This window comes from Stigmatopora argus, chromosome 22, assembly GCF_051989625.1.
Source record: "Stigmatopora argus isolate UIUO_Sarg chromosome 22, RoL_Sarg_1.0, whole genome shotgun sequence".
NCBI lineage: Eukaryota > Metazoa > Chordata > Actinopteri > Syngnathiformes > Syngnathidae > Stigmatopora > Stigmatopora argus.
Window position 1 is genome coordinate 5,817,260 of NC_135408.1, and position 21,450 is coordinate 5,838,709.

Here is a 21,450-nt window from a genome sequence, read left to right on the forward strand (position 1 = left end):
ATTATGTTAAATTTTACACTACAAATTTCACAAAACTGAAATGAGTATATTAGCACTCTAAATTGCCCCGAGGTATGGGTGTGATTGTGCATGGTTGGTTGTCCGTGGCTCCAGCAGCACCCCCCGCGACCCTAATGAGGATAAAGCGTTCAGAAAATGAGAAGCTCTTAATTGTACCTCCATGAGTTCACCTGCCTACCAGTAGGTGGCGGCAAAGGGCATATACACCATTAAGGCTCACTGAAGAAGCCGAAGCTGTCCGAGGTAGATCGAGTCGAGCTCTCAGAATCACCTGAGGGATAGCCCGAATCACCTCAGACCGTCCGTCGTTCTTCTTGCTTCCTTTCTCGGGTGGCCTCTTGTGGTCTTTTTAGAAGGACCACTAAGGTGAATCGTAGTTTCTGTGTGAATCGGGAGCAGTTTGAGCGACAATAATGCCGTCGTTGCTCTTCTGCGGCCCCAAAATGGCTGCGTGTGGCATCGTTATCAGTATCTGGGGCGTCATCATGCTGGTAAGAAAGACTAAACCCACAGCATTATTCTACTCATATCTATCGTTTGGTAACGTAAAAATGACGGCGACAATTTGCGTAAATGTGGCACAAACGCGTTTGGGTCGAGTTAAACTGCGTGTAGAAACGCAGTGCCAACCGTTATTCAGTAGCAAGAAATACATTTCGACAAACACAAGAGCATTGTGGTTGTAGTTGTTTCAGAATTAAATGTTTCGCTGAAATGTACCTAAAACTACCAATGAACATTGAATAAAATTTCTTCGGATCATGTGATTTATTTTCACCTTCACGTGACTTCTCAAAACAGGAAGTGTCAAAATAGCCCCTCAACATACAAAGTGATTTATCGATTGTGATTACATTGTGTTGACATTTATGAAGCAAACATCAAATTTGTTAATGAAATGAAACACTGCTGACAATCATTTGTCGAAATTCAGCTTGTTTAATTTTTATTTTTGTAGGCAATGCTGGGAATCTTCTTCAGCGCCAAGTCTGCCGTCCTCATTGAGGACGTGCCATTTACCGAGGAGGACATCCGCAACGAGTCAGTAATAGTTTGTTTCCATTTTTTTGTGCCATCATAAGTATGCGCAAATGTCAAAAATCTTTGAACATGCCCTGTGCCAGAAGCTTGTTTTCCTGTTCTTGAGCTCACTTGTTTGTCATTTTCCACAGTCAACATCCTCCTCAGACTATATACGGTCTGTACAGTCAAGTTGGCATCAACTGCTTCATCGCCGCCAGTGTTTACGTGGCAGTGGGTGCCGTGTCGCTGTGCCAGGTTCGGCTCAACAAGCGGCAAGAGTACATGGTGACATAAGTCGACACTCACTGCGGCCCATTGGCTGGAGGAAGCTTATTCCTTTTTGGTGTTCAAATCCCGTAATTTATTGCAAGTTTGGTGTTCACGTAGTCATTCCCTATCACAGTTGTGACATTGTTGACGTTCTTTTCCAAGTTGAAACGTGACACGAAGTGTGTATGTCAAAGTGAAAGTCAGAATGTGGTTTTGTGTGGTAATAAAGGGTCCAAAAAATCTTTTGGGGGGTTATTGTGGTGTAGTGGACATTTTCACTGAGGTGTCTTCTCACCTTTGTTGCTAACATTTTAGCCTAAAATTTTTATACCAGGAAATGTCAATTTTTGTCACACACAAAATGACAAACTACCACTGTATATTTTGTGGACTTGAGCACTGCTGCCCCCCTCAGGGCTCGTGTGTCACTACTGAAGGTCCGCCAGGACCGAATGGTGCAGATGAAGCAAAAATTGACAACTATTTGAATCAGTTTCATATTGAAAACAAAAATCTTTACTTGTGTTGAATTCGCAATAATACATAACATGACATTTCTGGAGGTGGTATTGTGGTTTTCATCATTCCATCAAGGTTTGGACTCAACCAGATTTTTTAGACTTTGAGCCACTTGATCTGCAGACATGTTGTCCAGGGAGATGCTGCGTTCCTTCCCAAAACCTGTCGGGAAACGACATGGTATAGTGTCAAATTCAAGGGTCTGGGAAGAATAATTTGAGTGCGTTTGTGATCATTCATTCATTCGCACCCTTCTTCACGACAAAAGGTAGGTTAGGTGTGTGATCTACATTTGAATGATAACATTCCCAAATCGGAAGCAATGATTTTTCTACCAGGGTGCCTTGCGGCCAACTCACCAGAACGAGTCCACAGTCGGGCCTCCACACCGGAACATTCTCGAACCATGATGGGGAAGTCTGCGTTGGCTCGCTTCAGATCCACATAGTGTTGCTCCACAAAATCTCTGGGAAGCAGGTAAAATTTTGTGAATATTTCAAATACCAAATGATGAATTGACAATGAAGTTCAACTAAAACTCAAAACAGTCATCCGATTAAAAATAACTGCAGGGAAGTCATTTGAAAATAGATTTGTTTTCAATGAATTGATAAATTACAAATTGTTCTGTACACCAAGGTACATTTAAAAACCAACGTTAGTAAACAAATATGAACCACGACACCGGAAAGAATGAGGACTCAATTTGATTATTATTAAACAAGGTAATAGCATAAACATCATTGACAAGCTATACGAAGCAGAATGTCAGGGTTACATCGGCTTTGACGTTAGCATTTAGCAGTGGCTAAATCATCAGCAGGTCGGTGAGGACAACGGCTATTTTTTCAACACGCTAATGCCTCCCGCGGCATATTTCTGTTAGATTTTTGGCCCACCTCACTCCCTTGCTGGCGGCGGAGGTTTGACACAAGTGGATTCGGATTTCGCGGAGGTTTTTGGCCAAAGTTGAGCCGAGACCTCGAACTACGGCGGCTGCCATCTTGTTTTGTTGTCAGGTTTGAGGGCAAATTTAACCCTGAATTTTACCTGACAGGCACGAGCAGGGGATACTTCTGCTTCATTTTAGCGTATAGGCAACTGGAAGTTTTATTGGTGTAAATTTACTTTTATAACCTGTAATTACAATTATTACAGAATTGACGTCATTGTAATTTTATCCCTTCCACCAGTATGTAAAACCTAAGTAAAGTGAGGGTATATATTCGGTTCTTAATGTCTTCCTTTTTTAGTCCAACCAACCAATAAAATGATCAAACTTGCAGGGTATACGTAATAAGGAACGGTAAAAGTTATATTTTTGTTTCATGGTGTCAAGGGTAAATAAGGTCAAAGCGTGAGTTTTGCGTCAAGTCAAGAACAAATAAAGTTATCCTAACGACGCACCTGCAAGATAATTTAGTAAAATGCACTGGGAATGGGTGGAGTAATCCACTTGCGCTAGCCCAATCATTGGCTTGCTCCCCATGCGTTGTTGACTTGGAACGGGCCAATCAGAAGCCACTCAGGCCAGAGAGGGTGAGACGATTGGTTTGTTTCCGTGAAAACCCGCCCTTAGAGGAAACAGAGAGCAAAGGCCAAGATGAAAAAAAGTCTTTACGATCTGCACTACAGCCACGCTGCAATCAAAAATAAAGATGCATCTTAAAGTAAGTTTTTAAAATAATTATGATAACAACAAACAATCAATGATTTTTTGTGTCAATAAGAGGTCCAGTATGTCCATCTCTCATGTGAACAATGTTGGCTTTCTATGGATTATTTGTTTGCTTTCTTTCTAGTTGGTTTTGCAAGCTAAACAGTCATTTGTTAGGCTTTCTTCCATGCACTTTATGGTTTTCTGTGATAATCTTTGTACTGGTCATTGCAAAAATTAATTGAATTTTTAATATTAATAAGATCAATAATTACTAACATGTTTACAGTACTTTATTTTGGCTATAATAAGTTGGATTTTGAAAGATTATGAAGTCGTGTGTAAAGATGCTTCAAAAGTGTGTTCTGAGCTTTAGTTTTATTATATTTGATCATCGGTGTGTTTGAATATGAAATGAATTCGCCATCGTGTAGTAATTACAGATTATTTTATATTTTGCTTTAAAATATTTGGTGGGTCGCCACAGCCACAGGTGAGTGTTTCTATGAAAATGTCCACATGAGATTAGGGTAAGTATTGTAGTGTTTATTATTCCTACATTTGAGTGCATATTTACTTTCAATTAGTCAAAAATATACCTTGTGCGTTCGTGTGAGTGTGTCGGTGTCCATGGGGGAAATGCTGGGGTGGGCTGATGAAAAATGTCTGACCCCTGGCCTAAAAAAAGTCTTTCACTCGTGTTTTGGGGTTAGGGTCAAAGGTCAAAGAGGTCAGGAAAGGTCCGATTATTATCAAATCAGCAGGATATTTTTGCAATTTGAAACAGAATGGTGTCAATTTTAAATATATACATTTTTAATTCATTCCAGAAGAGCCACTAGAACACGGGCACAGTGTTAATAATTTGTAGATGTGTATTGTATTATCCATTTATTCATAGCCAGGACATTCTTTCAAAAAGGCACAAACATTAATTGATGAATAATTCCCTAGTTTGATCTATGAAATGTCATAAAATTAGCAATTCCCAAAAATATAATAATTTAGATGGAGAGACGGTGATTAATGATCAAACTAGTGGGACGATTAAAATGATAATTGATTAATCAATCAACTGATAGACCTTAAAACTGATCAATTGAATTGAAACCCAAAATCCAAGATTGAATTGTCACTGCCAGCCTGTGTAGTTAAATATGTTGGACTACCGCATAGTTACAGTAAACTTTTAATTCAAAGTACCGATGCAAATGAATGCTGGATTGCCTTTTCATTTCATTGTCATTGAATTTATTTTGTCATTGAATTGAGGAGGAAAAGTTGAGATTTTATTGACTGAACTCCCGGAAAAAAGCGGCCATAAAATATAGACAGAGAGTCCTACAAGGCGCTGTGTTTGTGGCGGCGTCCGGGCCTCCGCAGTTTCCCATTCAGAAGCTCCCGGATGCGTTTGTGTTGCGTCCGCTTCTGGACGGGGGCCATCTGGGGCACAAAGTGGCTCTGCGGAACCCTTGACCCCTCAGCGTCCAATCCCACGATGCCATAGGAAACCTCACCCGCCACGTCCTTCACCGTCTTCTGAGATGTCGCCGGGAAGGGAGACGAAAGTCCGACGGGGGTGACGGTTTCTTCAGTTGTCTTGCGGAGCGGCGATGTTGGACCGGTGGCCGAGACGTAACTAAGCGTAGCAACAGTTGGTGTGGGCTTCCTGGGGAAAACCGGCGGCGGGTGTGTGGGAGGGATGAGCGAGGTGGTTTCCCGTGTGCCCGAAAGCTCGTCGTCCTCGTAATTCACGTAGATAAAATCGGTTGTGCTGGGGGGCAAAGTAGTCGTCCAAGCGGTACTGGAGGGACTTTGCTGCGGTGTCATCGTGGTGGTGGCGGACAAGCTTCAAAGCAACAAAAATGAGCATCAGGAGCACTTAGTAGGAAAGCTTATCGTCATCAATGGTAGCTGATGAGTAGATCGAACCACATAGTATATAGTACTTTATTCAAAGGAACCATCACGAGTGCTTATTGCCAGTCACCTGAAATTGCTGCAGGACTTGCAGCACATTTGTCTGTAGCCAGCGTTAGCACAGTTGCGACTCAGCGACTCCATGCGACAAAATGAGGAGCGGTCGCCGCGACATCGTTGTCCTGCACATACAGCAGCGCAAACTGTCATAAAAGACACAAACAACAAGAAGTGGAAGAAAGTTGAACTACTTGAAACGTTCCCAGGGATGGCTGGACTGGACCGGGACAGCCACTGGACCATGAAGTTCTTTGAGCCTGTAAAAGAAAAAAATCCGGGTAGTATGTTTTTATTTCCTGCCGCACTGTAATAAACCGTGTGGCGCTGCATGGTTACCGTCACATGGTGGAGCTCGGCAGATGCGTTTAGCGATGGGTGGAGCAAGGCTGCAGTTCCCCGAAGATCCTCCAGGGCGAACGCAGGCCACTTGACGCAACTGGGTTCCATTGCCACACGTAACGGAGCACTACACAAAGAAGCCGTGTCAATGAAATGTGGCGACCTCCACGCCGCCCTTCCTACCGGTGTCCAGGGGCCGGTCCGCCACACCGCCGGGCATGGGAAGCGTTTGCAGGGTCGCTTGGCGTCCGGCCGGCGGTCTTGGCAGAGTTCGCTGTTGACGGAAAGCCGCCGCCCTCCAACAGACACCAGCTGACACCCGACCCAGCGACGCTGCCACCCGCTTTGTCCACACGAGGCACTGCAGGCCTCCCAGCCGCCTGTCATCCAGCTGATAGTTTGAGAGCAGGAAGTGCTCAGTGTGCATACAATGAGTCATGACGCAATTAGAGCTAACTCTGGATACCATTTAAGTGTTACTGTGACTGTCAGTTAACCTTCACGAGTTGGGTGTTATCTTGACTCGCATCGGATGTTAACATTTGAGAGTTGGGTGCTATTGGAACCCGTGTCATGTTAGTGTTTTTATGAGGACGACTGTGGGACGTCACCGTGGCGGGCTGCAGACGTCAACGTTGCAGCTGCGCGTGATGGCTCTCGGTTTGCTGATGTTGGAGCAGAAGGTTCTCGGGACCATCGCCCCATCCGCCTTCCGTCGGCATCCGAAGCGGGTGTATTGTTTCCCTGGTGACAGAATGAGAAGGGTTCGAGCTGTGTTTCATTGCCGTAAGGACCCGTGAGGATGTGGTACCTCCTCCACACGACTTGGAACATTGAGACCACTGCTTGAGAGCCCATTCGTAGAAGATGGCGTCCTCCTGTACCAGGTTGGACTCCAGCGATGCGCGAAGGTGGTCATGGATTACGTACTTGTAGGACACCATCACCTTGGCATCACCATGGGAACGGAGCTGATGAAGAGAGTGGAGTCACTGGTTAGACAGATTTCGACCGATCTTTCAACGGGGAAAAAATGTTCTAGCTTTTTCCATTTTTGGGGAAATCAGAAGAATTTGCATGGGTCTATGTCGGACTCACCATAAGAACCACAGGGTATTTGAGCGGCCCCTCGGTCTGGACTACCTCCCGCTCTTCGCTGTGCGTGTACTGCCAAGCTACGCCCATCTCGACCAGCTCGCGGGACTTTGGTTCCATGTTCTCGTCGTTCAGGAAGAGCCGACCACTCTCCTGGTTCTTGAGAGCTAAACAGCCAAGAGACTTAGCGTGAGCCACACGTGGAAATATGAGTTGGCTCGTAATACGGCGACACACCCTACCCAGAACATGTGGGGTACTCTTGAACTCCTGCACCAGAAGATGGCGGGCCCCACGAGGGATGTCCAGAATCCTTAGGTAACCTAGGACACCGCCACCAGGCAATCAAATCAAAGGCAGCAAATTTGGGTCACCATACTCCAGGCTTAGCCTTGATTACAATGGAATTTTAATAGAAATGGGTGGTTTGAGGTAGCTTATGTTTTCAGTTGATTCTAGCCAGAAAGCTGAAGGTTCACATGCGTTCCTCAAGTCACCTGTTTTGTTGGCGCTGCGGCTGAAGTTTCCTTTTACCACCCGGCAATGGGAATGATCCCCTCCGCAGACCCCACATCGGTCCTCTTGGCGGTCTGATGCGATCTCCCCGTCACAGCCTACGTGCTGTATGGAAAAAATAAGACAATGGAATAAGACGAGGGTGAAAAGGGACACAATAAGGGTGTAGTAGACCATAGAGAAGAGGCCTTTTTTAGGGCGTATTCACACCGGCAACGGCATTATGGGAAATTTTGTCAGGTTAGCATCACAGCTCCATGATTTCTTACTTCATTTTACTGCAGTGTCCCACCCAGCCTGTTTTGTCTAATGATCTCAGTATGTTTGCATATCCATGGTTTTGTAATTGCAATGGGAAAAGGAACCGCACCAAACCCAAAAGCGTCCCGACCGAAAACAGCGAATTACGGATTTTCCCGGTGTGAATACGACTTTAGTCATTATTATGTAGCTAGATATGAGACCTCACACTCTCCTCGCACACAAGCGCTGTAGGCGTCGTTGTAGGAGCACAGCGTCCCGTCGTGAACTTCTGTCTTCATCGAAACCAGGGCCCCGGTCTCGTTGGAACGACAGAACAGATTGCATCTCTCGTCGGCTGAGGAAATACAGCCAAAGTGAGACGTGGACACGCATGGCGAGCGAATCAGAGTGAGATATAAGCCCCCCTGTCCTGTCGAAACTTTGGCCCCTTGGTGGCTTCAAAGAAAAGATTGCCACCTATGTTACAGACTGATACATGTGGTGTGCTCACAGGAAAACAATCACGGGCATGTTGAGGGTGTGTGCGAGTCTGTGTGTAGTTACGGTTGGCGTGTTCAACGGGCAGCCAGTGATGTTTTGTTCCTTCGTGCTCTAAAAAGTCATCCCAGATGCTACATTGCTCCGCCCTGAAAGACACCACATCATTCCAATCATCCACCAGTACTTTGCAGCTCATTCCAGTAACCAGGTCATTCTAGGTTACTAAGTCATTCCAGACGTTTCAAGTCGTTGAGTTCAAGTCATTCCAAGTCATTAAAATATTCCATCAGATTTCAAGTCCTTTTCATCAGTTCATTCCACACAAAGCTAGCCTCTTACTGACCTGAAGTCTGTCATGGGGGGACATTTGTGTTGCTGGTTGCACAGTTGAAATTCAAAACTGTTTCCAAAGCAGGTGCGCCCCCCATTGGCTGGCCTGGGCATAGTAACAGTAAACCAATGTGATTGGAGGATCCTCAGAGGGACAAATCCTAAAACAGTCTCCAAATTTTGTTGTGGAAGGGCCGCTCACTCACGGTGGATTGTTGCATTTTCTGGACCGGATCTGGATTCCACCCCCGCACGTCCTGGAGCAGCTGGTGTAGTTGTTCCAAGGACTCCACCCGCCATCTTGCCTCAGTAGGTTGGCAGTCAGTGTGATACAGAAGCCTTTGAAGCAGTGCTGAGGAAGATGCAATGTTCATCACGCGGAATGAAACATTCTGGGCACCTGTAAACGGCGACTGCGGGAACCTCACTTGGCCGATTCCACATGGCGTCCCGTCCAGAGGTGGACCCTTCTTGGCTCTGCAGAAAAAAGGATGGTTGTAGTCGCTGCACCAAAGCTGCTGGCAAGGATGCGTGTTGCTATACTGACAAGAACATCAGACAGACCAGCGTGGATCAAAACCTTCCTCGTAAAGAGACCGACTCAAGTGCTCCTAATATACAAGTCAAAATGGATGGTTGAGAACAACAACAAAAACACCTATGATGAGAACTGGAACCAAACAATTGCAATACCAAGCATAAGTGTGCAACTAGAAGCTGCCCTCTACTGCCTAACTCCCAACCTACAAATAGTTCTGCAGTTATTGAATCAGCCCTAAAATGAAAAATAAAAGTTGAACTCTGAGGATTCCCTCAATTATACTTGGCTACCGAGCGCCAAGGCAATCCGTTAATGAATAAGGGATTGGCAGGACTTCAAATTTACTTTCCACAAGAAGAAAAACAACAAGAACTACTTGAGTGGTGACTTGGCAAAGATTCAGCCTGTAAAAACAGCTAAAACAATGGCAAGAATGACAACAATGGTATGAGGTAAACATTAAGACATACAGCTCTACAGGTTCCGTATCCTGGACCGAAGTCAAAGATGCACTGCTGCTCCATGGAGTACTCGAATCCCGGCAAAAGCGGCGGTGTCGCCCAGTAGTGGCTGAACGGGTCATCGCGAAGACAGTCGTATGTGCTAGTTGGGGAAACAAACACTTGTGACACGGGGAAAGAGACAGGCTCTAGACAAGTAGTGGATGGGAATTGTCCAGAAAGAGGACAAGAAGTGGATTGGCATTGAACCGACTGTTAGCAGTGATTCTTTTCTCACTGTAGGTACTTGTGCAGCTCGCTCCAGCTGCATCGGGACCAGTGGTAACGGTAAAATGTGGCCTCAACTTGCGGTGACATGATGCTTCCAAGAGACACGTCGTCGTCGCACTCGTTAGCCTCACCGTCGTGCTCCATTCCCAACCTGATCGGGGAAACGAGGCAAACTCTAACACGGGCACTGATCGCACCACTCGTTTACGGATTTGCGTGTTTGTGCGCCTCACACGTGTCCGATTTCGTGGGCGGCGACGAAGGCTGATGAGAAACCGTCTTCAAAGACCAGAGCGCAACTCTGGTGCATCAGACACATTCCTGTGACCGGAGCGTAGCCTACACAGAGAGCTACTATTATTGAAATGTTATCAGTTTTCTTATGTCCTTAGATGTTGTAGTCATTGAGGGTCAAGCTGGTACAGCAGCAGCAGCCTGACGCTGGCGTTGGTACCCTGCATGCCGGTGGGTCCAAACTCTCGTCTGGTCAGGTAGACCAGGTGGTCGTGCTGCTGGTTGGGGTTCTGATCCATATGCTGGATGTAGGACCAGCCGCATACATTCTCCAGGCTCTTCTGGGCATTCCCCACTGAGATTAACTCTAGGGACTGGAGGAAAATACCATAAGTGACTCAGCGGTTTATATATTACACATTTTTGGCGGTACCTTGGATGGAGACAACATGATGATTCGGACCACAACAACATTGATGTTGGCACCCAGGGATTGGTCGTGATAGATTTCGTTAACCTGCAACACACCAGTCGAAAAACAAATAGGCAGGAACTTGATTCAAAAATCCAAATTGTGTGGACTGGTAATTTGAGAGGAGATTATTGCATTTGGACTCAAAGATTGTTTTTATGAAAACGTGGAACTTTGGTCTTGCTTGGAAAGCGAAATGAAGGACTTGACAAATACAAATGACCTGGTCACACGTGACTTACTCCCACTTCAGATGGGCTCACTTACGATGTTCATCAGGGTCAGAAGATATTTCTGCACGTGTTCTTGTCCGTGGAAAAGAAGGACGGAATAATCAACAGCAAGCAGGACCTGCAGATGAAGAATGCTATGATTGGCTGCTGAGGAACACGCAACATTCTTTACCTCTATGTTGAACATATCAGCCTCTTCGATGTATCGCCGCCGCCGCTGCTGCCCGCGTGAAGAAGACTTGGACCACAACAGATCTGATGAACCTAAAAGAGGTCCTGAAGACATCACAACAATCTTTAGAAAATCTACACTCATGTCATCGTGAGATTGTACGAGTTCTTCTGACCTCGCTGGAAGTCAGCAGTTTGATTGACTGGATGTTGCTTTGGCCTGATGATAGCCGAAGACGGATAGACAATATGTTGTCTCCCTCCATCGGCGATGTCTTCGGCCTGGCCTCCCTGCTCCCAGCGATGCAACGGCTCGATAAAAAACTCCCCTTCGCTTATTCGGATCATCCCGGCCTGGAGACAGATACGACTTACTCATCTGCTGAGGAACCCATCAAGGAAGATGTACTGTTGGTACATTTTAAGCTTGACAGAAGACCCAACAACATTTGCTTTAGACCAATTAATGATCTATTTACTGTAGAGTCTACTGAATATCGTCTGAAATTCTATTTCGGGTTTACCGAACAAACTACTGCAGATAGAAAGTATTGGGGTTAGGGCCTAGGGCGGTTTTACTGAAGCTCTGCTAAATATTTCCTGAATATCTACATTTTTCTTGTTACTAAAGATCAGGTATTGTAAATTTGATCTTCAGAGACTTCTCTATTGTAGGTTTATTGAATCTGTTCTGAGTGTCTACTCAGGTCCTCTACAGCATCACGCAAAGATTCGCTTAAATTTTCAGAGGGTTAATTGCAGACCTACTGAAAAACGAATGAGTATATTAGTGTTTACCGAACAAAGAGCTATCGAGTGTGTACAGAAAGCTTAGGGAATATTTATTGAGAATTTACCAAGGATTTATTGAAGAATTCCAGAAGATCAACTGAGTTCGTACTGTTGATCCCCAGGAGCTCGTCTCTGGGCATGCTACACTAAAGAGGATTTCCTGAAATTCTATTCAAATTCCAGTGAGTGTCTAGAACCAATCCACGTTGGATGGAAATCTAATGTTGAAAGATTGTAGTTGATTAAGACCAGAACAGAAGAAATTGGAACGGAGAGGTGTTACTAGCAGCAGGAAGTTTGCAAGTCCGATTTCAAAATAAAAGGCACGGTCAGTTAAATTCTGAAAAATCCTGCTGTGCAAGTATTTGTGCAGCTCATTCCTTTCAACCGGGTTCATCTTTCCGCCACATCTGGATCTCATCACTGCTGAACTCTGAGCAGTCGTATGTTGAAAAAGTCTGAGCGCACCGCCAGTGTGGCTAGTGTGCACGTGGCTGCTGCTTTTTACGGCTTTTGCGTTCTGTCTCTCTCTCTTTTCACTCTCGCTCAATTCATTCTATGCATCAACTATCGCCCATTTTTGTCTCCATTGTTTACCAACGTTAAATAAGGCCAGGAACATGCAATAAGCAATATGCAATACAGTACGGCTCAATTAAATTTGATTTAATGATACAATGGCAACCTCGCTTTAACTTTCTGAAAATTGCTCTGAATAAGTATTCTGGCTTTTTCTGTACTAAGAATGAATGAATGAAAAATTTGTTGCTATCAATGAGGTAACCAGACTTCATTTCTAACACTCTTTTTTAAAAGGTCCCCTTGAAACAAAAACTATAAAGTACACATTACAGCTAATATTATGAAATGCGGAACCAATTACTGTGAATATTTGGTCAGTTGGACTCAAAATAGGTCCATGATAGGGTGTACTGCTATCAAAATACATTGGTTTCACGTTATATTTTTACTTTCACTTTATACTTGTGGAAAATCTCTGGTTTGATAATTGTAGCCTGCATCTTCTTCAGAATCCTGGAGTTTCTGTTCTGAATTTCATACCTGCTCTACCACATTGAATTGGCAAAGTTTGTGTTTTTTTATGCTGTTCTATAGTGAATGCTTAGCTCAAAATGGAGTTGATATTCCATTCAGTAACCTAACGGTATTATTCTGGTTGTTGGGAGGCTTTTCAATTTATGATTAAAAAATGATACCAGGTAGAGAGGTTGTAAAATAGTTCTACCCCTAGCGGTTACGCAGGTTCAGCGGACATTTCGCCATCTGATAGAGGATCATTTAATTATTCAACCAGTGACTATATGTCACTGTCTTAGATAAAAGACATTTTTTTGCCAATATTGGCCAAAAAAATGTTTTTTATCTAAGACATAAATAGATTTTGACAAGCGGCACCCACCAGTCCATCACAGTTGCTAAGGGCAACGGCTGCGTCAGCCATGTTGGACACGCCGCCCGTGTAGAAGCAAGCGGCGTCTCCGATTGGCTCCAATCGCTTATGTCCCGACTCTTCCCACCACTCCATGGTGGCGCGCGGGGCCACCAGGCGGCGGTTGGCGCGTAACCGCAGGTGCAGCTCCCGCCCAAACACCGTCACATTGTAGAAAATCTCCGACTCTGCGTCCGATTCCGCAGCATCCTTCCACGAATTCTCATCCCAGGGCGCGTGTCTTTTGACACGGGCAACCGTCGCCGTCAGGAAATTGCCCCGAGCGTCGGTTCTGACTGGTCGAATCACGCTGAACTCTGACAATAGCTCATGGAGGGAATCTGAGAAATACAATGAAATGAGGACTTTTAAATGGAAAATGTACACTTCAATTGAATAAGAAATTCAATCCCCTAACGGAAAAACCAGTGAAAATGAAAAACACATTCCAACACTCGGTTAATCAGTGATGACTTTTTGGCTTTTTTTTTTGCATGCCAATCCTCATTGATAACTTTTCCAGCTGTCACAGACAGACTTTCCAGCACATGATTTAGAGCATGGAAACTTGTTGGAACACTAAAGACTCCATCTTGTTTCTTATTAGAGTAGATCACAGAAGCCACTGGAATGTGATGCGACTATTATTTATGATGTCTTTGGTTGTTGTTATGTCTGCTTAAACTACAGAGATGGAATTTTTTTATTCCCTAAACCCTGGTCAATATTTCTTCCATCAAGTCACTCCATATATTGTCTGTGCTGTCTTTGCTTGATTGCAACCTGATCGACAACTCATTTCAATTGTTTGAAGTGTCAGATAAGGTTCAAACAAAAGTCGCTGATAAAGTAACCACCATCTTGTTAGTTTTTTCAAGTACAGGCAGGCTAAAATCACAACACGTCATCTCATAACACATTTTTACAGCATTAGATAACTAGCCTAATCATCATACATGAATGAATGAGGTAAGTACAAAGTCTTTTAACTGTAAACACAGTATTTGATTATAAACATATACAGCACATTTTCTATGTATGTTGTACTTGTACTCTGTTTACATGCAAGCTGGAGAATTCAAGTTCAATCAATAACAGTATTTGTTGTAGATTGCTGATTGTGGAATTTGTAGTTACCTGTACTGTGGCTTCTGATGGCAGAAACGCGCACAAATATAATCAACACTGCACACACTAACAAGTCCATATCTTCATGTCTTCACGTGTTCACGTCTTCATGTGCTCATATCTTCATGTCTTCGTGAGCCGGCGAATGACTCTTGCGTGTGCGCGCTCACATGCAACCGACAAGTCCTCCGGACTCTAGGCTCCACCCACACGGCTTTTGTGTGCGTGTGTGTTGCTGCCGCGACAGACTCAAAGTTGGCCAAAAAGAAAACAGTAACATGATAAAATAACAACTTTGTGCACATGGATTCTCCAGCGCGCCCAATTAGAGCTGTTCAGGCTGGGTGATGTCATCGGTCGCCACGGCCTCCGTGGGGAGGAGGAAGAGAATGAAGAATGGGGGATGGAGGAAGAGAAAAAAACTGCAAGAAGAGCTGGATGACAAGTCGACGCTGGTATTTCAATGTCTTGATCGAAGAATAGTATCACGACGAGGGCGAGGAACGTCGCGTTTCCGCGATCCATTCGACGAAAGCCGAGACTCTGGCGTAAACTCCGGGTCGCTCGGGACGACCGCAACCGATCCCGAAAGACGTGACACCTGTCGGCGACCAATCGAGCAGAGTGGTGATTAGCAACGCCTATTGTGATAAGAAAAGTTGAAAAGAAACAGACCAATCAAAGTCCAGCGTCCTTCAATCTCGCACATGAGCGGACCTCCGGAGTCACCCTGTTTGCAAAAGTCAACAAATAAACCTCTGATTCTCCTCACGACGTTCAATCTAGCGGTTGAATGGTGATCACCTGACATGAATCGATTCCGCCCTCTCTGATGCCCGCACACAACATGCTAGAAGTGATAGTGTACTCGGGCAAGTTACGCTGGCATGAAGCCCGGTCCACCAGGGGAACCTTGGCTTCCTGCAGGACATCCGGAAGGGAACCTGCGCAACTCAAACACAGACGGAATTTTGGATAAACAAATACACATACGGAAAGATAACTAAACAGATGAATCAATAGAACGGTGACTGACCCTCCTCTGTCTGTTGTCCCCATCCAGTAATCCAACATTTTCTTCCGGCTGGAAACTCTTGACCATTTTTAGGCAAACACACTGGCTGGATCAGGTCTGTACACACCCCCACGCACCCACCACACACACAGTGGTTAAATATGTGCATGTGGATCCTTCACTTCTGAGAAGAGAAATTTTACTTCCGCAAGACTTCCACAACAAGTAGAAGTTCACTTCCTTACATCGACAAAGGTTCAGTTCTGCTCACAAAAGCTGTATACTAACTTACCACAGTTACAGATGTAGGCAGTCTAGGAGCTCTACAAATATAGAATTCAACATCCCTACCCTAGAACGGAAAGTCGACTTCCATTGTACCATGACAAGAAGTCAACCATCTGATGATTTTTACCAGATGAGGAAGTCTAGCTCCTCAGAAAAGAGCATGGGATCTAGTTCCTTACAACTACCACAAGACATGAGATCTACTTGTGTAAAGTTGATGTACCAGTGAAGTTTGCAGCTGTACTGAGATGCATCATGGCGATATCTGCCTCTTTAGTGAGCCTATTGTAGCGCGGGTTCATGAACACCCCATCGATTTGGAACGAGTGCATGTCATCGACGTGGGTCTGAGCATGAAGACCCAACTTGGCCGACCACCTGCTCAGGGGACGTTCCTTCCTGTCAAAGACGTGTCAGTCCAAGCCATAGAGGCGTGTCATTATAAAAGTCAATAAATTAAAACATTTCAATTACTGAAATGTGTCAATCCTCGGCTGTTGGGGGTCTCACCCATACACGCAGTGGGCAGCAGTCAGTAACCAACGTTGACCGAGCAATGTTGCGCCGCACACGTGCCGTCCATTCCAATGCAGGGATACCATCCATGGCCACGCCCCTTTTGCAGCATCTGATCCGCCTACCACTCTGACCTCCTCTGTTTTCAAATAAAAAACATGCTAAATAATTTTGGGAGAGATTGAGTGGAATGGATCATGGGAACTCCCAGTAATTGGTATTTCCCCTTTCAAATCATTATAATAGGTTCAAATGCTGTGGCTGCATCTTAACTGATAGCATTGTTAGGTTCCACGTAAAATAATACAATTAACAATTGGAGACGTTTTTTGGTCTTACCGTCTTTAATTTTCGATTTGTCACTGGTGTCATTAGCAACCAAACGAACACCGCATGCTGAAGCATAAACACAAAAAAATATAATGTGTTGACTTCAGTTCTGAAACATGAACATGACCGACACTTACGCTGGTTGTCACAGTGGAGAGATATCACGTGTTCACCAATACAACTGTTACTGAAACACAACGATCAATTTACTCTCAGGACCTGTGTACATCACGATAACTGTTCATGTATTCAAGAAGAACTCTTTGCATTTTTTTTACCTGACACTTGCTTCTAGACTTCCATTACTAGTGACACTGACACTGGTAAAGGGTGAATCTCCTGCCAGAGCCGGCATCAGAGTGGCATCTCCGGACCTGAACAATGACAATGAACAAGACTGAATAAGACCCTACAATTAGTCTACTTTTCTTCCAGAAACAGGCAAATCTCAGTTGTTCTTCCAGGTTGTGTCATAGGTCTGACAAATCTATCTGTCTCCCAGCTATTGACTGGTCAGGTCTTACATATTCTAAGTTTCTACATGTATCGCAGGAAGGTCCGATAGTTGTAGTCTAACTTTATCCCAGAGCCATCTGGTATGGTCTCACAAGTGGACTACCTGTATTGCAAGGACTGGCAGGTCCTACAAGTAGTTTACTTGTATCCCATTGCTTATGCATCAGATCCTACGGTTGGTCTTCCTGTATCTTAGGTCCTGAAGTAGTCTAAGTTTAGCCCAAACACTTACTGGTCTGGTCTTACAGATGGTATATTGTATTCCAGATTCTGAAGTAGTCTACCTGTATCCCAGGTACTGACAGGTGAAGCGAGACAGTAGCGAGCTCCAGGTATCTGCACACACAGTGAACCAAGAGGACCCAATCTGGAACTGGAGACGACTGGAAGTGTTCACCTGCAACACAACTGGACCCACACATCTCGCTAAATGCGAAGTACTTGGTACTCTAGGGACATTACCAATTGTTTATCACATAACTTGGGCTGTCCTCACCACAGTAAGCTTCATCTGAAGAGTCACTACAATCAATTTTCCCATCACACTGCTGATTTTTGTGGATACAACTGCTTGTCCGACACTGAAACTGGTCTACTCCGCATGGCACTGGATTTCGCAAGCAAGCATAGACTGTCATTTTCAAATAAGTTGCTGCTTCAGTTCAGGTTACCTCACCTGGAGATCCCAAGCCAATCCCAGAAGTAAAGTTTGCTTTGAACCCTCGTCCATGATGTGAGTTGTCTGTGAAAAACCAGACTGTCATCTGATTGGTCGTTGAAAAAAAGTCATCTTCAGGTCCACCGCTGCCAGTGAGAATGGCTGTGAGAAGCAAGTTCAGAACAAATATTTAGATATGTTTACACATTAAGATAGCCAATATACTGGAGCCCTTCAGACAACAGGTGGGGCAGATCCCGGACTGGTGATCATCTAATTGCCCATGACTGTTTTTACGTTTTGTGCCCTGGTAAATATCAACTCACCCATCAAGGTAGAGTTGGGCCCCACTCCATCACGCACCTCTACAATGTCGTAGTTCTCTTCAACATCCAAATCCAAGAAGTGGAGTTGGATGTTTTGACCTGGGAAGGCATGAAGTGTCCACACACCTGTGGAAACAAAGGCTTTTGGATATCTTCCATGAATGGATATGAAGGTTGACATTGCTAATCATTCACTCATTCCCTTCAAGTGATTTACAACACGACCCAGGTTTTCTCACAGCGAGCTTTGTCCCCGTAAGAGTGTGGGTAATTTGGAGAGTTAAAGGTGGAGTTTGGCTCCCACATGTCAAAAGGACCTCCGCAGTCAGCTGACCGTTCCAAAAAGAGAGTGGAGAGTAAGTCAGATTTCACATGGTTTAACTATGATCTTGTAGAGGGCACGCCGAGTTCACCTGGTATGGTGGGTACAGGGGTTGGAGTCGGCACTAAAGTGGGTTCAGGGGGAGCAGGGCCACAGGGCGCTGATGTCAATGTTATGTCATCCAATGCGATGTCATTCCTTATTCCACCTCTCTTCAGAGCTTCAAACACAACCTGCATGCAATGAAGTTGAGTCAAAGATCACGTTTAACTCAGAAATCAGATTCAAAGCATTTGAGTCACCAGTGTGTTTGTCGTGAAGTTGAGGAGCACTTGTCCATAGTTCCAATTGTCTCCATAGTTACCGTCCTTGCGGAACACCACGTCGACATCTGGAGACGAACCAAGTAGCAACACTTGAAGAGCATGAACGTCTTCTCCAAACATGTGATACCTTCACATAGACACAAACACACATACTTTGAATTCCCATTAGATGTGGTAACAATTTTCTTGATAAATTGTGTTGTTTACCAAAAGCGCAGACACATGGGCTGGGAAGTTGGAATCAAAGGTAGGCTGTGGATCCTGAAGCTTTTCAGCCACTGGCCAGGACTCTGAGACGTGATCAAGTAGAAACCTGTGTGAGCAAACACATTTGATTAGCAGCCTACACCATGGTTAGATATAACTACCAACATAAACAAATACAGCAAAGGCATAATGTCAATATAGAAATCGCACCTATGCTAAAGCAAACGTCAACCAACCTGATACATTTCCTAATGTGTGATCTGCACTTGGACCACTGAGCGGCGGAAAAGTGGCACCTCTGTTCCAGAGCCAGTCACCGTCATCATCATGTTCCTGCCTCCAGAAGCAAAGGCCGGACTCGAAAGTGCATGATATCTTATCTGAATCTGAAACAACAACAACACTGATATCATAATACTCACACAACTCCAGTCATGGCAGGTCCTGGGTGAGCAGGATCTTACCCGAAAGTTCCGACAGGTCGCCGGCACTGAATGTAGCATTGAATCCTGACATCACTTCAAAATTGTCTGAGAAAAACTCAATGGTGGAATGGTTGGACAGCAGCCACACAGTTTTCGGATAGGTGGGGCCCGAGAGCTCAGCTGTAATCGAAGAAGCGATGATGCTTATTCAAGTGCTTGATCAAGATCTGTTCTGGGTCCTGATATGAACTGATCAAGAATGTGATCCCAGATCAGATACGGAACCATAACATAACTTTATCCAAAATTTTCTCCAGGGCTGGATCTGGAGCCAGAAATAGGATCTAAACCGAAACTGCACTTTGGAATTTATTAAAATCTGAGGCCCACTCGGACCATATTCAGGATCTGTTCAAGACTGATTCAAGATCTGTTATATGAAGGTTTCCAGGAGCTAACACAAATTTTGATAAGGAGCTTTTGTTGGAGCCAAGAATTAATCCAAGAGAGCTCAAGGACCTGCCCCAAGACCTAATGTAGGATCTGAATCAGTACCTGATTGATAATCTGATCACAGATCTTAACAAGGACCTTTGTGCATTGCTGTGCTCTCTTCTAACCTGCCATCATTTTCTCGTCACCGACTCCTTCGTAAAGTCTTACAATGTCGACATACTCTCGGCTTTCGAACCAATGGAAATGGACTTGAACAGAGAGTCCTTTTTGGACCCTGAGAGCAAAGACAAAAACATTTAAGGTTAACCTTTAGTGATGTTTGGTCAATAACCAATTGTGGTCAGTGCCACCTAGTACTAGAAGTTTTTGGAACCTGATTATCCACCGACAGAAGCTGCTGTTTCCAGCTGAAGTGAACCACCCCGTTGGCCCAAGCAGCAAAAACTGTCCATCACAGTTTGTTGCTGCAGGAAGAGAGCAATGTGAATATTGTGTGAATAAACAAACAACTCTTGAGCCAGTAAGGCACAGACCGCAGCGAACGGCATCTTCGTCAGAAGCATCGGCGCAGTCTTGGACGCCGTCACACAGGCGGTCGATGTGGACGCACGTGGAAGAATCATAGCAGGAGGTGTAGTAAGGCGGACATGCAACTGGACGCGCAACGACAAACGGACACATGAGATGAGGATGTGAACACCTCAGCGGGCACGCAAGAAAATGTCTTCCTCACTTGTGACGGGCGTCGGCATCTCAGTTGGCGTCTCAGTTGTGGTAGTCATCGCCTCTTGGTGATTCTCTGTCGGAAGTCGTCTTAGGCCGGTGAACTACGACCTCACGTCAGTTGTGAACTCACCCATGATATGAATGCTGTCTCGGTCGACGACCAATCCCCCGCTCTGCTCTAAACCTGCCTTCAACTCCCGCTCCACCTCTTGGCTGTCCACCAGCTGAGTAAACCACAGGTCAAAGGTCACCAGCACGCTGCCCTGACTGAGGGAGGATTGTGTCAATGGTAAATTAGAATAAGTTCAACATTTTTTAAAACGCCAAGTGATGCGTGTGTCGGTGATGGAATATTTAGAAGTGATGTGCTCACCCAAATCTGATGACATCACAGGACATAAAGCTCCGGCCGAGCCCACCGTGACGAAATGCATCACGTACCTGTCGCCCAATCACATGTTAGCCAAATGTCTCCAGCAGCGTCTCGTTTCGCGCTCACCAGTTGCTGGACGTCGAAGGCCAGGGATTTGAAGGCAACACTGCTGTGGTTGCGCAGATCCTGGGTGAACTCTGCTCCCTGCCTGATCACCATTTCACCCCACAGTCGAACCACCTCTGCCACGTCGTCCTCTAAGACACGCGTCTTTGATTAACGTTGCCCAGCCAATGGGCGGCAAAGCACCGTCTTTGAAATTTTGGAGGATCTCACCTGGTGGCTGGGTGTCCGTCCACATCACTGTCATGAAGGCAGCGCAGCACAGCAGCAGCAGCGTGCACAGCACCACCAGCAGGATGTTAAACGTAGAACAACCGCTACGCATTGGCATTCTAAACAAACCAAAACCGAGTCCTGTTACCAAAACTTTCTATCATGGTAGAAGAAGAAAGCGATGAAACGTGTGATATCATCAGTTTTTCAAATTTACATTATTTTCATATTTCTGTAACTTAGTCAGCCTTCATTTAATCTTTCACTCTACTTCTTGCAATGATTGCATGATTAGAATGACACAATATTGTTTTTTTGTTTACTTATTTATATTATAAATAATAGTGTAGCCTCTACTCATAAAAGAAAGCCATTCAACTCTTA

General features: G+C 44.9%; 4 protein-coding genes and 1 long non-coding RNA gene across 6 annotated transcripts in view; 2 read left to right on the top strand and 3 right to left on the bottom strand.

Moving 5' to 3' along the window:
• The first annotated feature begins 228 nt into the window (after nt 1-228).
• LOC144067980 (ribonuclease kappa-B) lies at nt 229-1,558 on the top strand. The gene is made up of 3 exons (XM_077592113.1): nt 229-512; nt 980-1,062; nt 1,194-1,558. The coding sequence occupies exons 1-3, from the start codon at nt 435-437 to the stop codon at nt 1,336-1,338; spliced, it is 306 nt and encodes a 101-aa protein (XP_077448239.1). The 5' UTR covers nt 229-434; the 3' UTR covers nt 1,339-1,558.
• A 245-nt stretch (nt 1,559-1,803) lies between these two features.
• On the bottom strand, nt 1,804-2,911 carry ndufa2 (NADH:ubiquinone oxidoreductase subunit A2). The gene is made up of 3 exons (XM_077592114.1): nt 2,733-2,911; nt 2,193-2,299; nt 1,804-1,995 (listed from the first exon to the last, which is right to left on the bottom strand). Exons 1-3 carry the CDS (start codon nt 2,834-2,836, stop codon nt 1,904-1,906), a joined length of 303 nt encoding a protein of 100 aa, XP_077448240.1. The 5' UTR covers nt 2,837-2,911; the 3' UTR covers nt 1,804-1,903.
• LOC144067985 (uncharacterized) overlaps nt 1,970-21,450 on the top strand; it is a 34,281-nt gene continuing 14,800 nt past the window's right edge. Inside the window, exon 1 of one of the 2 annotated variants that reach the window (XR_013298075.1) lies at nt 1,970-2,310. This is a non-coding gene — a long non-coding RNA (uncharacterized LOC144067985). The remainder of the gene's footprint in view (nt 2,311-21,450) is intronic. The other variant, XR_013298074.1, reaches the window with a different exon arrangement.
• LOC144067954 (A disintegrin and metalloproteinase with thrombospondin motifs 2-like) lies at nt 4,530-14,686 on the bottom strand. Its single transcript, XM_077592056.1, has 25 exons — nt 14,256-14,686; nt 13,089-13,459; nt 11,053-11,230; nt 10,878-10,981; nt 10,740-10,823; nt 10,434-10,517; nt 10,221-10,374; nt 10,000-10,105; nt 9,774-9,917; nt 9,506-9,638; nt 8,923-9,036; nt 8,701-8,846; nt 8,508-8,600; nt 8,228-8,310; nt 7,885-8,018; nt 7,402-7,525; nt 7,147-7,227; nt 6,908-7,071; nt 6,621-6,780; nt 6,421-6,553; nt 5,993-6,200; nt 5,807-5,936; nt 5,662-5,727; nt 5,481-5,592; nt 4,530-5,339 (listed from the first exon to the last, which is right to left on the bottom strand). Exons 1-25 carry the CDS (start codon nt 14,323-14,325, stop codon nt 4,832-4,834), a joined length of 3,684 nt encoding a protein of 1,227 aa, XP_077448182.1. The 5' UTR covers nt 14,326-14,686; the 3' UTR covers nt 4,530-4,831.
• Nucleotides 14,719-21,178, bottom strand: tmprss15 (transmembrane serine protease 15). The gene is made up of 27 exons (XM_077593039.1): nt 21,067-21,178; nt 20,857-20,987; nt 20,731-20,798; nt 20,488-20,624; nt 20,365-20,430; nt 20,165-20,284; nt 20,005-20,095; nt 19,796-19,905; nt 19,215-19,355; nt 18,987-19,136; nt 18,751-18,856; nt 18,520-18,670; nt 18,309-18,450; nt 18,135-18,224; nt 17,896-18,021; nt 17,588-17,731; nt 17,408-17,518; nt 17,196-17,319; nt 16,674-16,769; nt 16,533-16,582; nt 16,405-16,461; nt 16,060-16,204; nt 15,773-15,948; nt 15,283-15,378; nt 15,051-15,190; nt 14,922-14,976; nt 14,719-14,847 (listed from the first exon to the last, which is right to left on the bottom strand). The coding sequence occupies exons 1-27, from the start codon at nt 21,176-21,178 to the stop codon at nt 14,732-14,734; spliced, it is 3,051 nt and encodes a 1,016-aa protein (XP_077449165.1). The 3' UTR covers nt 14,719-14,731.

Coding starts and splice junctions, on each gene's coding strand:
- LOC144067980 (XM_077592113.1), top strand. CDS start 435: ATGCCGTCGTTGCTCTTCTGCGGCCCCAAAATGGCTGCGTGTGGCATC. Junction 513..979: donor TCTGGGGCGTCATCATGCTG/GTAAGAAAGACT, acceptor TTATTTTTGTAG/GCAATGCTGGGAATCTTCTT. Junction 1,063..1,193: donor GAGGAGGACATCCGCAACGA/GTCAGTAATAGT, acceptor CATTTTCCACAG/TCAACATCCTCCTCAGACTA.
- ndufa2 (XM_077592114.1), bottom strand. CDS start 2,836: ATGGCAGCCGCCGTAGTTCGAGGTCTCGGCTCAACTTTGGCCAAAAAC. Junction 2,300..2,732: donor GCCGCCAGCAAGGGAGTGAG/GTGGGCCAAAAA, acceptor CCTGCTTCCCAG/AGATTTTGTGGAGCAACACT. Junction 1,996..2,192: donor CCGACTGTGGACTCGTTCTG/GTGAGTTGGCCG, acceptor GTTTCCCGACAG/GTTTTGGGAAGGAACGCAGC.
- LOC144067954 (XM_077592056.1), bottom strand. CDS start 14,325: ATGGACTTGTTAGTGTGTGCAGTGTTGATTATATTTGTGCGCGTTTCT. Junction 10,375..10,433: donor TCATGTTGTCTCCATCCAAG/GTACCGCCAAAA, acceptor ATTTTCCTCCAG/TCCCTAGAGTTAATCTCAGT. Junction 5,593..5,661: donor CATCCCTGGGAACGTTTCAA/GTAGTTCAACTT, acceptor CTGTATGTGCAG/GACAACGATGTCGCGGCGAC.
- tmprss15 (XM_077593039.1), bottom strand. CDS start 21,178: ATGCGTAGCGGTTGTTCTACGTTTAACATCCTGCTGGTGGTGCTGTGC. Junction 20,988..21,066: donor GACGGACACCCAGCCACCAG/GTGAGATCCTCC, acceptor CGCGTGTCTTAG/AGGACGACGTGGCAGAGGTG. Junction 18,671..18,750: donor CCCATGTGTCTGCGCTTTTG/GTAAACAACACA, acceptor GTCTATGTGAAG/GTATCACATGTTTGGAGAAG.